The sequence below is a fragment of the Lepidochelys kempii genome, chromosome 21, assembly GCF_965140265.1.
Source record: "Lepidochelys kempii isolate rLepKem1 chromosome 21, rLepKem1.hap2, whole genome shotgun sequence".
Lineage (NCBI taxonomy): Eukaryota > Metazoa > Chordata > Testudines > Cheloniidae > Lepidochelys > Lepidochelys kempii.
The window spans coordinates 1,398,398-1,412,785 of record NC_133276.1 but is presented as its reverse complement, the minus strand read 5'-3'; the positions used below and the strand labels follow the sequence as shown (position 1 = coordinate 1,412,785).

The window sequence follows — 14,388 nt, the reverse complement described above, 5'->3', positions numbered from 1 at the left end:
CACTAAGTATAACTGATAAAATCTTCGCCTTACTTATAAACTTCTTCCCTAGTCAAGGCCAAACTCCCTCTAAAATGCAGTATAATTTGAAAAGGGAAAAAACTGAAACGTCAGCCACTCACCAGTTCCTTCAATCCAAAATCATATGAGCCCCTTCTCCTCCTCTTAGCCCACTTGCCCATTCCCAACTACCTATTTTACGTAAGCTGTCATCCACAACGCAAACCCACAATGACCACCCTTCACCACCACCCCCCTGAAGACATTCTCTACAACCTCAGCCCTTAGCTGATCATGCTGTGGTTCCAGCAAGCCTCTAGTCCCTCTGCCAGGTGTCACACTCTGGGCCTTCTGGGTCCCCTAATGCTAACTTCTAGCACTGCTGACTCATGATCTAAATAGCTCCTCTTTCAGAAACCAAACAATAGTATTAAATTATGTCAGACCTAGGTAAAAGTAAGACATTCCTCCTCCCACCATTGCATAAAGCAGAAGTGTATGTCACATTTAACCTGGGGGCATTTGATACAACCTCTATTATTCAAAGGATACCTACCTCTGATTAAGTCAACATCTATCAGGTCAGGCTGTATGTGGCCCTTTTTTTTGGGTTTGTTTTTGAAGCCCTGCAAATTTAAAAACAAAGGATTATTAATTTTTGTTGTGAATACGAAAGACTGTCTGCATTTCCTTTATTCTGATCTCTCCAGAAACCATGATGATCTCCAGTGCTAACATCAGGAACCTCATTCAGTACTCCTAGTGCTCTTCTGGAGACAAGTTTATTAGTCAAAGATCCTAGTTATATTTGTTTATTTTAGCTCTTACTTCATATTTATTTTGAAACAAGAGCTGTGCCCTGCAGGAACCACAGTTAGAGCCACTATTTCCATTTACTGGGGGTAAACAGGAAAGAGGCCAGTGCACCTGTGATTGGTCAGCTGACTCCCAGTTAATCTTAAAAGAGGACACCTGAGCCCTAGAAAGGAGATAGGACAAGCCAGATACAGGAAGCATGGGTAAGAGCTGCCTGAGACTCAGAGACCAGAGCAGCATGGAAGAGCTGGCAGAAGTTACTTGAGAGAGCTTCAGGAGACCCAGTGGAGAGACCTGAGCTCAGATGGGAGCTGTAACAGGATTACTGGTAAGGAATTACCAAAGCTGGAAACCCCTAACAAATGGAAGGCTTGGGCAGTGAGCTCTTGGAAAGATCCAAATTCACAAGCAGGAGGGTTGTTGCAGGAGGGCAGATTGGCAATGACATCACTTGTTAAAGGGTATAAAAAATAAACTAAGTGTTCATTGCTAATACCTGCCTGACCAAGTTGGAGCTGACCAATATGGGTCTAAGCAGCCCTGGGTTTAGCCAGTTTGTAAGTATCTTGATCAAACGCTTATAAATGTTTTGTTACTGTTTGGATGTAACAAATTGCTTATTTATTAGGCATATTTAGAGAAACAGGATACATTCCATTCAGCTTTTGGATTTAATAAAGGAATTTGTTAAATTAGAGCTGTGGTAGTAGCCTGCATAGACACCAACGCTTACCACTAGTCATTGAGTAATATCTGAAAATAGACTCTCAGTTCTTCAGGGCAGGGACTAGGTCTTTTCATTTGTTCTATAAAATACCTAGCACTTTTGGTAGTGTATAAAATAACATTCAGATTGATTTTTCTCAAAGACAAACTACTGTACCCTAAGTACACCTAGGGCCTGCAGCGCCTTTCATTGCTGGTCTTCTGGGATTTGCATGAAGCAGAACTGGTACAGCCACATCACAGGGAGCCAATAAATGGCATGGGACAAAGAGCAAATTAAAGGACAACTTAAATGAAAAAATTACCTTCATCTCAGTCTGCTCTATAGACTTTTCCCATATCTGTTGGTCATAGGCTCCAATCTGGAAAAAAATTCACATCACAACCCTTTAATTTACAACAAACCAAAACAGGGTTGATAAAATTTGATTTAACAACCTGATTTTTTTTAAATTTAATACAGGTAAACTTAAAGTTAAATTTGAAATGACAACCTATGTTAAGACCTAAAATTACCAGTCTATTAAAGTGACAAATATAAAAATATTTAGTACATATTTCCTTCCAAATTTTTTAAAATCACTACTGAACTGCTGAAAATCACTGGCTAACCGGTCCAAGTGCTAAACCAGCTTTTGACAGCAGCAGGCTCTTCTGCAGGCAGATAGATTTTCTTCATTTCAGTTCTAGTTCAAGTTCAGTTTAATGACTTGACTAATTCATTTGAAATTAAGAAACCAGCTGGGAATTGAAAAAGCAGGAAAGCTTGTTTTCCTAGGTGTGAGAGAAGGAGATACACTAGTTATAAAATCCTGAACTACAATCAGTTCAAATACTTTAACTCAGCTAGTTATAAATTCAAAATCTATTTTGATTAAAAAATTAGTACCCAACAAATTAGTTTTAACTAAAAACAATTTAAATGTTTTGTGCATGAACAATTTCTGATCAAATAGAGCTTGTCACTAATCACAATTCAAAATAAATCTGGTAAACAAGGTAAACTATATAACAGCTTAAATGAACATGTATAGATGTAGCCTAGCCTCCTGGCTTGCAAAGAGAAGCACCAAATGTAGCATATGTAACTTTATTTCTATTTAATGGTTATATTTAGTTGCAAGTAAACATTGAAAGGTAAAGAATTACAAAACAATTAAAATAAATTACTGAAAAATCAAGACTTCCTTCTTAAATTAAATGATTAAAATAATTCACTAGTTTAAATCAAAACAATTTCAATCAACCCTGCCCAAAAAACCACAAAGAAAAGATTAGAGACCATTATACATTAAAGCAGGGGTTCCCAGACTGGGGGTTGGGACCCCTCAGGGAGTCACCAGGTTATTACATGGGGAGGTCAGAAGCTGTCAGCCTCCACCCCAAACCCTGCTTTGCCTCCAGCATTTATAAGGGTGTTAAATATATTAATGCTTTTAATTAGTAAGGGGGGTCGCATTCAGAGGCTTGCTATGTGAAAGTGGGCACCAGTACAAAAGTTGGAGAACCACTGCATTGACGTATGTATTTTGTAGCTCAAATATCACTTTAAAATAACTTAAAGCAAAATGTCGTTGTGCACAGTGTAAAATTTAAAAAACAATGCTGCAAACGCAGTATTTTTTTTCAAGATATCTGGGAGCTGGAAACATTCAACAAAACAAGCATGCCTTGTGCTATTATAAACAAACATTAATAGTCACAACCACCACAGGGAGACAGGTGTCCCCCATCCCCCGTTTACGGGCTGAGACGATGAGACAAAGGGAGCGCCAGTGATTTGGCCAAGCTCCCTCTCCTAGCAAAGCTGGGGCAGAGACGGACGCTCTCGCTCAGCACCGGGAAGAGCAAAGGGGGGGTTGCAAACTGCAGGGCTGCCAGACGGGCGCTCTTCGCCCTACGACTGACCTTCTTTTGGTACCAGGCGATGGCATCTCTGCCACGTGCGGCCATGTGGCTCCCCGGCCCGCGCCCAACGAGTGACCTAGAAGGGAACAAGGCAGCGCGCTGCCTCACACACGCCGGGTCCCGCCGCGCGGAGAGGAACTGGCCGGGCGGGCCGGGACGCGGCTGCACCCGGCGCCGGAGCCATCTCCGAGGCGGGCAGAGCCCAGCTCCGAGGCCGCGCCCAGCGGCCTCCCGTCCCGCGGGACAGAGCCGTGCGCCCGAGGGGTGGGAATGACCTTTGCTCCCCGCCCCGCCCTCGCCCAACCCCCCGCCAACCGCTCGCCCGCCACAACCGCTCGCCCCCCCGCCGCCCCCCTCGCCTCCTCCCCGGCCAACCGCTCGCCCCCCCAGCCCCCGCTCCTGCCCCTCCCATCACCTCCCAGCCCCGCCTCTCAAGGGCAGGTCCGGCTCCAGTCTGCCCCCCTCGCGGCCCCCCTCACCCCCAGCCCAGCTCCGGCCTCGCCCCACGCGCAGCCCGGCGCCCTCCCGCTGCGGCTGAGCGTCACCATGGAGACGGCAGCCTGCGGAGCGAGGCGAGGGACAGCGCGCGAGCCCGGATTGGGAAAACGGCTCTCGACTGGCTCTGCCTGGCTCCCCCACGGCCCGCAGCGGCCGTCGAGCCGAGTCACCGAACGCGCTCGGCCGCAGGCAGCGCCAGCCGAACGCCGACCCAGGCTGTCTCCCCAGAGCGCCGCCGGCGCCCGGCCCGACTCACCGGCGCGGCGGGCGGGCGGGGCGGCCGCAGCCCCCAGCACCATCGCCCCGGGGCCGCAGTGCCTCAGCCGCGCCCGCCGCGAGGGGCCGGCGGCCGTTATTCCTTCAGGCGGGGCGGGGCGGGGCCTCAAGCGGGCCCCCGCGCCGCTACTTATGTCCCGGCCGGCGCTGCGCGCCCCGCCCCCGAGCACGTACCCGGCGCGCGGGCAGCGCCCCCCCGGCCCCCCCCGCTGGGCCCGGCCCCTGGGCGCGCGCACGCGCCGGGGCGCTGAGAACAGCTGACCGGGGGGAGCCGGGACCGCGCCCGGCCCCGCCGATCCCCTGCGCCGCCCGCCGGCTCCAGCTCGGCCCCCCCGTGGGCGTGGCCATGTCCCTGCTTCTCCTTGGGCCGCAAGCCGTGCGGTGAGTGCAGGACACTGTGCCCTCCAGCCACCGGAGTGCACGCTGCCGGAGTCAGGGTCAGAGGCGGATTCGGGGTGTGGGCCCTGGGCCACAGCAAGTGGGGGCCCCTCCCCACCCCTTAAGCCTGCAGGCCCGTCCCCCCCATCCGGTGCTCCGGCACCCCCCACAGCAGGAGCACCCGTCGAGGGTCCCCCCGATTGCCTTGGCCCCGTGGGCCCAGTGATTAATCCGCCCCTGGAGAGGATTTTCCCGGAGGGCGAGCCCTGGTTCCGAACCAGGGCCGCAGGCACAGTGCCCTCCTCAAGAGTAGCAAACAGAAAATCATGCCTCAGCTATAAGCTTCTTACTTCTGATTTCCTCCAGAGCTTTTGTTTTATGTTGTGTAAGGCACTGAGTTGAACAGGAAGATGAGCCTTCGTGGTAGCAAAAATTGTTCTGAAATGGCAAGCAACTTATACCACGCTACTCCTACAAAAAGTGATTAAAGATCAGATCTAAATTGGGCACAGGTAGGTGTTGTATAAGCTGGACCTTGCATATACAGTAGCTCAGTAATTAAAACAAAAGAATCATATAGCAAAGCTGCCAAAGAAAGGAGACCTCAGTCAAAGTAAAACCTGGAGGGGCATTCAGTTGCTGTCTAGCCCACGTAAAGTATTTTCACATATTCTAAACAGAATAAAGAAAGGGGTAGATTCAAGGTTATGACAAGAACAGGCAAGGTTCAGATGGGAGAAATCATGTATAGATCAAATAGCAACCTTATGTATCACCATAGAACTGTCAATCAAAGGGCAGTCACTACTTTATTGGAATGTTACAGATTTCCAAAAAGTGGTTGATACAGTGGATAGAAGTTTTATGGAAGTTGCTATGCCACTGTGTGATCCCTCAGAAATTTGTGACCATCATTCAGAACTTCTATGAAAATATGACATGCCTAGTAATACATAACAGCAAACTGACTAAGCCAGGGATTCTCAAACTTCATAGCACTGCGACCCCTTTCTGACAAAAAAAAAAATTACATGACCCCAGAAGAGGGGACTGAAGCCTGAACCCCACTGCCTGGGGGCGGGGGGCAAAGCCAAAGCCCAAAGGCTTCAGCCCCAGGCAGGGGGCCTGTTACCTGAGCCCTGTCGCCCAGGGTTGGAGCCCTTGGGCTTCAGCCCCAGGAGGTAGAGCTCAGGCTTTGGCTCTGGGCCCCAGCAACTCTAAGCCAGCCCTGGTGACCCCATTAAAATGGGGTGGCGACCCACTTTGAGAACTGCTTGACTAAGCCATTTGAGGTTACTATAGCCATTAGCCAAAGTGTTCCATCTCTAGAAATAGCTCGATCTTCTTGTCTGGATCTCAGACGCTTTACATAGTTTACAAGCACGGTCAAAATGCTGTATGGTTGTAAAAGTAAGCATCCCATTTTCAGCCAAGATTTTGCTAATTAAGAAAATACAAGCGTTATAGAAACCATGAAATACAAAAATAGTCTTTAAATAGGTTTAAAAAATCCTCAAAAGATAGCAGCCAAAAATGTAGGACAAACTAGATTCTAGAATTTTTATACCTACTTTTAGTTAGCATTTGTTATATACGATGTGTATTGTTTAAACTTGTACATATGCCAGAAACCCTTTTAAAAACATTCAAAATTCCCCTTCATTAAATTAGTTTAATCACTTGTGTTTTCATATAGGTACAGTTCTATCAGCTAATGTCAATTTCTCACTTTCCTCCATCATTCTAACAGTTTAGCACTCTGAAAAGTAGTTTGGGGATAAAACTTAATTCAGTCAAGTCACTAAGGTTTGTTTTTTTTAAATGCTGCATAAGGTGAACTTAACTTTCTCCAAACAGCAGAGAGAGAGTTATTAGCATGAACATGCTCTTTCAAGTAATTTAGATCCAATAGGGACGGATTTTCTGAGGGGGGGGAAAAAAGAGAAACACTGGTTTGTTAAATTTTTAGGAGGATGTTCACTGTGAAGTTCAAGTCATTACTTGTCATTTCAGCAGCTTAACCCTGAACAATATTGTATTTTTAATTATGACCTTCAGTTTAATAGTGCATAGCTTTTTCATGCCTTTTTCAGTGTTTTTAAGCTACTGGTCTAGCATTGCCTGTCACTTATGGCTCTCAGTGTTTGTAACTCCAGCAAAAAATGGCTACTCTGATAAAAGTCCAAGAATCTTGGGCAAACCATACTTATTTGAATTTAACTGCCAGTCACCGTATTTGCAAAATACATTTTCAGCATGTCAAACGATCCACAAGCGGCTCTCAGGAGGAAACTATTCTCTATTTAAAGTCTATAGAACAATTTGGGATCTACACATTGCCTGAAAAAAGTAATTCTGATCAATCCAATAGCTTAAATAACATTGCACAACCATCAAAACTATTGCTGCTCTCCTTTCCAAAGGCATGCACACCTGAAACTATGCTATCTCATGAATAGTTTACTGGTCCAGATGAGATTCTGTGGTGTGCCAACAATGGAAACAGTGCTCTAAGTTTGCATGCTTTCACATGAAAGTTAGAGGACAAACTATGATAAACGTAAGTTACGCTATGCTGCTTTGCCACATACAAATAACACCATGAGTGAAAAGCCACTATTTCACAGAACAAAGTGGAGACAGTGTTCTACAAGTTTTACCTGCTGTTGTGGTGGCCAGTCAGTTCCCTGTAGGTAAACTATAGATCAGCAGCAGTCCTGCATGTGCAGATGCAGCAGAGAATTTCCTCCACTTTGAAATACTGACTCAGTATCAATTCAGATTTTTGCAGTACACCTTTACTAACGTTAAGTAAGATATCCAGGGATGCACAGGGACTCCTGCAGGGAGAGAACTACTGTTATACAGTGTTCAAACTGGGGTAGATTGTAGAGGGATTGGGATAATCCATTGTAGGGCTGTTTGGGATTTAACAAACTTTTAAAAACATGCCATTTGGTACAGTTGGGTGCATTCTAAAGCCAGAAATTGTCTCCAGAATACTTTGAAAGAGCAAGAGATCATCAACATCATCAACATCCCTGGCAGGGATGGTGTGTCGTATCTGGAGACAGGATAGGGAATTGTAGCAGAGGCCTCATAACTTAAAAATCAAACCTTGCAAAGGTTTTAGTTCCATTAGAGCTGTTGGCCACCTTTCCCCCACTGCCATTATATGCAACACATAGCAAGCATAGTTTCTCTTTCTCCCCTCCTAGATAGAAGGTCCAGTGATTGCAGGCTTTAGTTTTCTCCCTTTTCATTAGGATATGAAATTAAACATTTTATAATAGTTGCTAACTCTGTCTGCTTTGAAGTGGCTTAGATTTTGTTTTTCTGGACTACTAAGAGATAGTAACAACCCCATTCTGAGAGTATGATGTTTCACACACCCAGCATTTAGCAGACATTACTAGAAAGATTCCCCCTACATTTCTTCTGTCCTTATGTAAGTTGTCTAACTGGAACATACACCTAATGGGGCCATTTCCCCATTCCCATCCACAAGCTACCACATTTTCCTGCTTTTAAAAGCCAATTCTCAGGGTTCTTAGTTTACCTGTACTTGCAGCATGCTTCAAAGTGATCCCAGTGCAACGCTAGCTAACCACTGGAGATAAAAAAGGAAGGTGAGAGGAGTCATGGGGACAAAATCAACCTCTGATACTGCCTGCGTTACCGATCTTTGAAGAAAGCATTCAGAGGTATCTCGAGGAAAAGATAGTTTTATATTGTAAACATTTGCAATTGCTCAGAAGACAGTTACTGCTATTAATTTAAAGAAATTTATATGATGAGAGACTGAAGTAAAGGACGAAATCAGGTTTATTAAAAAAATACTTTACAGGAAAAAAAATCTATGCATTCCATTGTACTATTTTACAAAGAAATAGCTTAACAGTTTGACACGCTTGTACAGTCAGCTACTAAAAGAAATACACTGGTTAGAGGATTATTCACATAGAGGTTCTGTTTACACTACACATTATAAAAACCTCTTTAAAACTTTTCTGTTAAATGTCAATAAATATACTAGGGTCGCACAAAGCAAACAGTCTTCCAGGCAATTGTACATGTCCTCTGTATGCAGACAACTTAGATACATTTAAACCCACAGAAAATATATTAGCTGCCAATCAAATTAAATCACAAAATCATATAAGAAATCTCTTTACATGTTGTACAAAGAAATTAGAAGTATAAGTATTTCTTTAGACAATTGAAGAGTGCTATAATAATATTAGCTCCTCAGCTACATGTGCTATTTGATCATAACAATTATTTATATTACTGGAAGGTAACGTAAGGCCATAACATTGTTGGGAAATCTTCTTTTAGACCAGCGTAAGTTAATTTACAGTACAAGCCTTCAGGTGAAAAAAAGGTCCCTTTTCAGGAGCTGAAGATAATATCCCTCCCACACCTCATGCCCTTTAAAAACAACCAATACGGCTACATACACTTAGCATTTATAACAATAAATGTAAAGTGCTTATCACTCAGTAAAATTCAAGCATGTGAATGGCAGAATGAGCAAAATGAAGGTCTTGAACTCCCATCCATCCTGCAGCTCTAACAAAATAGAATTATGTCAAGAGACTGGGACTAAGTACTCACGTAGGAAAACAGTTGACAGATTAACTGTTTTTCTATGTGGCAAAAGGTATAGATTAATAACGACTTTATTACATATCCCCACAGAACACTTTAGTGAGTGGTCCATCTTCTTGGAAGAAAACATGTCAACAATAGAGCATTGAACTATTGGTTTCACAAAGTACTTTTAAAACAGGTCAAGTTTCTGCACAGAAAGAATTAGGACACCCAAGGGAGAGGAAAATGTGATATTATAATTACTTGGCTAACTGATCTCTGGCCCTTCACCTTTATCCCAGTTTACAGTTTTCCTTCGCTGCTAATAAAGGAATTGTAAGCTGTGCTTAAAACAGAAGCCAAGCCCACGCTTCCATGTTAGGCTATGTCTACACTACCACAGTAAGTCCACCTAACTCCAGCTATGTGAATAACATAGCTGGAGTCGACGCACCTTAGGTCGAGTTACCACGGGGTCTACACCGTGGGGGGGTTGACGGGAGAAACCCTCCTGTCGACTTACCTTACTCTTCTCATCGCGGGTAGAATACAGGGGTCAACTGGAGAGCAATCTGCAGTCGATTTGGCGAGTCTTTACTAGACCTGCTAAATGGACCACCAGTGGATCGATCGCTGAGCAGTGATCCCGGCTGTTGTGTAGACCTGCCCTTAGAGCTAGTTATGCTCTCTAGTATCATGTTCCTGGACTACTGCTGTTAAAAATCTGACTTGGTTTCAAGGTGAGAGAGTATTCTAAATTTCAGTTCCAGACGTCAACCAAACCCATAGGTTTCTAAAAGACAGGGCAGTGGAGCTATGATGATTTACCTCCACCGAAGTCAATGGAATTATTATAAATCACACCAGCTGACCTGATATATGAATGAATTCTAGAGGAATATTATCAAAATGTGACAAAGACTGTTCTGAAATTTATTCCATCTTTATGTATAGTTCTATTTCATCATATCCATAAGTCCTCAGTCTATTGACAGCTGTTGCTATAATGATATATTCTTGCCAATTGAATTTGAGATATGCTTGCATAAAGAATATAGGCATTAGATTATCACTGAATTTAATGAACTATCTTCTGAAATCTTTGAGTGAGTGATAAGTCAATCAGAAATTGCCATTTTCCACCAATTACTTGCAAATATTTTACTCTTAAAACTAGCCAAAGATTTGACTTGCCCAATATTATACTGGAAAAATTAACTTGTCCATCTGTCACTTGATTTCTCACAAAGCATTAAGTATGACATCTGTATTCTTCGTATTTGTTATTCAGTAATCCATTTGTAGTGCTGACCAGTTTAGAGTACTGCACATCCAAAGGTATTATTCCACCTGTAATTCACTGATTTCAGAATTATAGATACAATCTAATGGGCAACAGATTTAGCCATGGATTTCATATGCAATTTTCCATAGCTATATTTAGAGATGAGCTGGATTTGGAATCAAGCTTGGAAGAAGTGTGGTAATTTTGGATTTTGCAAATGTTTCAAAAGTTGCATTAGTACTTAAGTAAAGATTAAAATTTGTACAGGCAAAATTAAGAAAAAGTTATAAGAAAATTAAAAGCTTCATTAAATTTTTTCTGAAACAAAAATCTGCTCATCTCTACCTCAGGCTGACAAATAACATCAAAAGAATAGCAACGTTATCCAAATCATTCTATGACTAATTTATAATGAAGAGGAGGACATCAACTTGACTTTAGGTTTTGAACTAGTAAACTGAGTAAAAGGAAAGTATGGTACAGTGGTTAAAGACATTCAATCCACAGAAGTAAGAGTGAGAAGCATTTTCTTGATATTTTAGAAAGAACAGATTATTTCATACAAGTAGGACACTGTTTTGAAAGCAGTGTGAAGCACTCTGCTGGTCTATTGTATGCATTAGTTTAAAAGCATGCTATTTAATATAATTTACAGAGAGATACTTCCAATACCCATTTACAAATTATATGTCTCTCTTTTCATTTTATTTCAAGCTCTAGAGGAATACAAATAAAAAATAATGGTGCATAATGCGTCTTAAATTGTGAAGCTTTTTAGCCTAAGTATGTTTAATTTTTGCATTTTAATATATATGGGGAGAATTGGTTTTATAAAGGGATGAATAGCTTTTCCTTCAATTGTAAGGTCTTTGAAGATATGTCAGTTCCTGAGTGATTATACACAGTGCTGACTGTCAAGGGACAATCACCTTATTAGTTAACAATGACTTAGAGATGATAATACCATCTTTGACATGGCCAATGAATAGCACATGGAAGACAAGCAGAGTGAGTTAAAAAAAGAAAGGGAGAATAACACTAACATAATATTAACCAGCAGGAACATGAAAGAGGCACTGAAACCAATATTGCCTGTGAAGAATTTTACTTTGCACAACCCATTAAAGCTCTATAAAATTCTTCTCAACAAAAAAGTGGGAAAAATGCCAGAGAACAGAGGGCCTGTTTCTGAACCAGCTTTGATAATCTAGAATTTTTGCTAAAATTAAATTATACCCCTGCATGAATCATATTACTTTTCATAAAAGCTTTCCATTCTAACACCTTATTTACACAGATTACTAAACAAGTCACCACCACTTCAATCTGTAAATTAGTCTGAAATATTTTCTAATTTGTCTTCACTTTTGTACTGAAGACAATACATACATATACATATATAAGGAGTAATACAGATTCTAACTAATCACTGCAGTATTTTCTGATGATTATTTTGCTATCAGTTTAAAATTGTGACCTCTATATTGAGGTGCTAAGATGCATATAAGTCTACACAAAACAATATTGCACAAAGTAATATTTATAATAACAGATTAACATATTTCAGAACCTTTTTAAAGAGAAGATTCATAATTGATGCACCCAGAACTAATAACACAGCATCTTTTCTTTTCCTTATTCTAATATAGTGTTAGAAATCTCTCTCCTACCCCAGTGAGGATTAGAACAAAGAAGTTGTCCAGGGACAACTTCAGTGGCACCAAAATCAAGTTTGTATCCTAGGTGTGGGGGGGACTCTTCTTTCTGATGACTAGAAAAGACCATTGTTATATAAGTGGTGAGTGAAAGTCAAATACAGATCACACAAACATTCAGAAATATCATAAGACTGTAAAAAGAACTATGTCAGCAGATGACACTCAACAACATATTAGCTTGTGTCACTGATGTTTCAAACACAGCACCAGGGTACCCAAGAGCTACAAGTGGAAACAGCAACCCAATGCCATAATATTTTATTTTGAAATAGCAATACAGAACTTCAGAGAATAAGGACAACCAATATAAATCAGTTATCACTGACCCAACTCTATTAGATTAAGTGCATCAGTACCAGGGAGAGGATGTTTTCCATCAGATGCTTATTGTGAATTTATCAAAACAAGCTGCCAAGGTTGTTAGTAATTTAATGCTTTAAAGTGCTCAGACAAGAATGCAGTTACCTCCATGAGACTGCCTTTAAAAAAAAATTAACACTAGAATTAGTCATGTCCAGGAAAGATGTATTTAGGAAGCAAAATCTTCACATCAAACATTACAAGCAGTACTATGGAAAGTATTGTGTCTAAGTGATTACATTTCAACAGGATGAGATGTCACACTTCACCCTTTTATGAACTGTTTAACAATTAAAAATTAAAAGATCTATACATCTAGTAATTTTAGTATCCACCAGGAATTTAAGGACAGACCAAAACATCACTGATCATCAAAAGTGCTGTGCTTTCTCTTTGATTTTAGCAATTAAAATCAGATGGGGGGGTCTTCTGCAGAAGCCATCCTTTTATGGTGAAGGCTAAAGAAAAAATTAAGCAGGGGGGGTTAGATTTTCCAAGATAGTTCAATGACTTTTAGCGCTTGGAGGAATTCCATTCTGATTTTGAAGAGGAGATACTGAATTATTACCTCATTTAAACAGAAAGAAGTGGTAGACCACTATTACATGCTGTACTATGGGAGTAAAATACAACTTGAACTTTTGCATAATCTGTGTAAAAAAGATATGCTTGACATTTTGGAATGTCACCTTTCTTTATAGAATTATAGGCAAGATTTCTCCAATAAAACATAAGCAAGTTATAAAACTATAACTTCACATCAAAATTTTAAAAAGTTGTTAAAAAATGTTTGACTATGTACATATCACACAGACTCTTCTGTGTGATCCTGTGGATTATGTTGCTGATCAGATTCTAGTTTAAAAACTGGAAGAGGCTGGGCCACCTGATCTGGTTGCAGAACAAGTCCCGATATTGATGAAATTGAGGAGCAGGATGGTGCCCCTGTTGTAAGCTGCATTTCTACACCTGGTTCCTCAGACTCTGTTTTTACACTCACACATTGGGGTTCACCTTCTGATTCTGTCTTTTCAGGGATATTACTGTTCATGTTTGAATTGCTTTCTGCATTTTGACAAGACTTCCCCACAGGATGGTACTGTTTGAGCCTTATATGCCAGGCTAAACTGCAGACCGCTGACACTGTTTTGAACTGATGAATGACATTTCTAGGGATGAAGTAGATGTCATTGTCACACAGCTGGATTCTAGCATAGCGAATGCCTTCCCGTCTCATTTGGTTTAGCTTGGCTTCATCCACCCATTGAACACACTGAGGGGAAGAAAGGGGAAAGTTACTGCTAAGCTGTATGCAAGGTCCAAAGCTGGGCATACACTTAGATTGAAGAGTACACTTTCAGTCCAGCAACCCATTAGATTGTGACTACTCTTTAAAGAATACAACTTCAGTTAAGAAGCTACTTGCGGCAAGAACAAATCTTTAATGTTTCACTATGAAGTGCTGTGCGCACCTATGAGGTAACAAATAATGACCCATTGCCACAGCATTATGGGGTCACAGGCAGGTCTTAAAACAAGAATTAGAGCTTCAATAAGAAGCTTTTGACCTGGCATTACCAGACAGCTGGGTGTGGTTGGTCTGGCACTAGGAGACCAAAACTTCGTTTATGTCAGAAGGAGTCTGAAGCAAGTTGGGGGAATGGAAACCCAAATTATGTGAAATTCCTGTAACCCATACTCAAGACTTCTTGGTTCCTTGTCTCATGAAGGAAGGAGCTTTGTGACACTTGGTCATGCTAGGATCAAAACCCATGACTATCATGTGGTGAGCCTACCACCACTAAAACAAGAACTGGAGATAAATAGCTC

At 41.9% G+C, this 14,388-nt stretch overlaps 2 protein-coding genes across 6 annotated transcripts in view; both read right to left on the bottom strand.

The window, feature by feature from the left end:
• Window positions 1-4,411, bottom strand: part of PHTF1 (putative homeodomain transcription factor 1) — a 31,918-nt gene extending 27,507 nt beyond the window's left edge. For 2 of the 5 annotated variants that reach the window (XR_012155784.1, XM_073319480.1), the window contains exons 1-3: window positions 3,451-3,707; window positions 1,848-1,904; window positions 557-626 (exon numbers count right to left, since the gene is read on the bottom strand). Coding sequence is in view for 3 of the 5 variants with exons in the window: in XM_073319480.1 (XP_073175581.1) it covers window positions 557-626; window positions 1,848-1,904; window positions 3,451-3,495 (172 nt within the window). In the remaining 2 variants the exon portion in view is untranslated. Of the gene's footprint in view, window positions 1-556; window positions 627-1,847; window positions 1,905-3,450; window positions 3,708-3,929; window positions 3,949-4,204 lie in introns of those variants that run through there. The other 3 variants (XM_073319478.1, XM_073319479.1, XM_073319482.1) reach the window with 3 other exon arrangements.
• Window positions 4,412-8,409: 3,998 nt separating this feature from the next.
• Window positions 8,410-14,388, bottom strand: part of RSBN1 (round spermatid basic protein 1) — a 56,492-nt gene continuing 50,513 nt past the window's right edge. Inside the window, exon 7 of the mRNA XM_073319657.1 lies at window positions 8,410-13,831. Within this exon, the coding sequence (XP_073175758.1) occupies window positions 13,364-13,831 (468 nt within the window). The 3' untranslated portion in view covers window positions 8,410-13,363. The remainder of the gene's footprint in view (window positions 13,832-14,388) is intronic.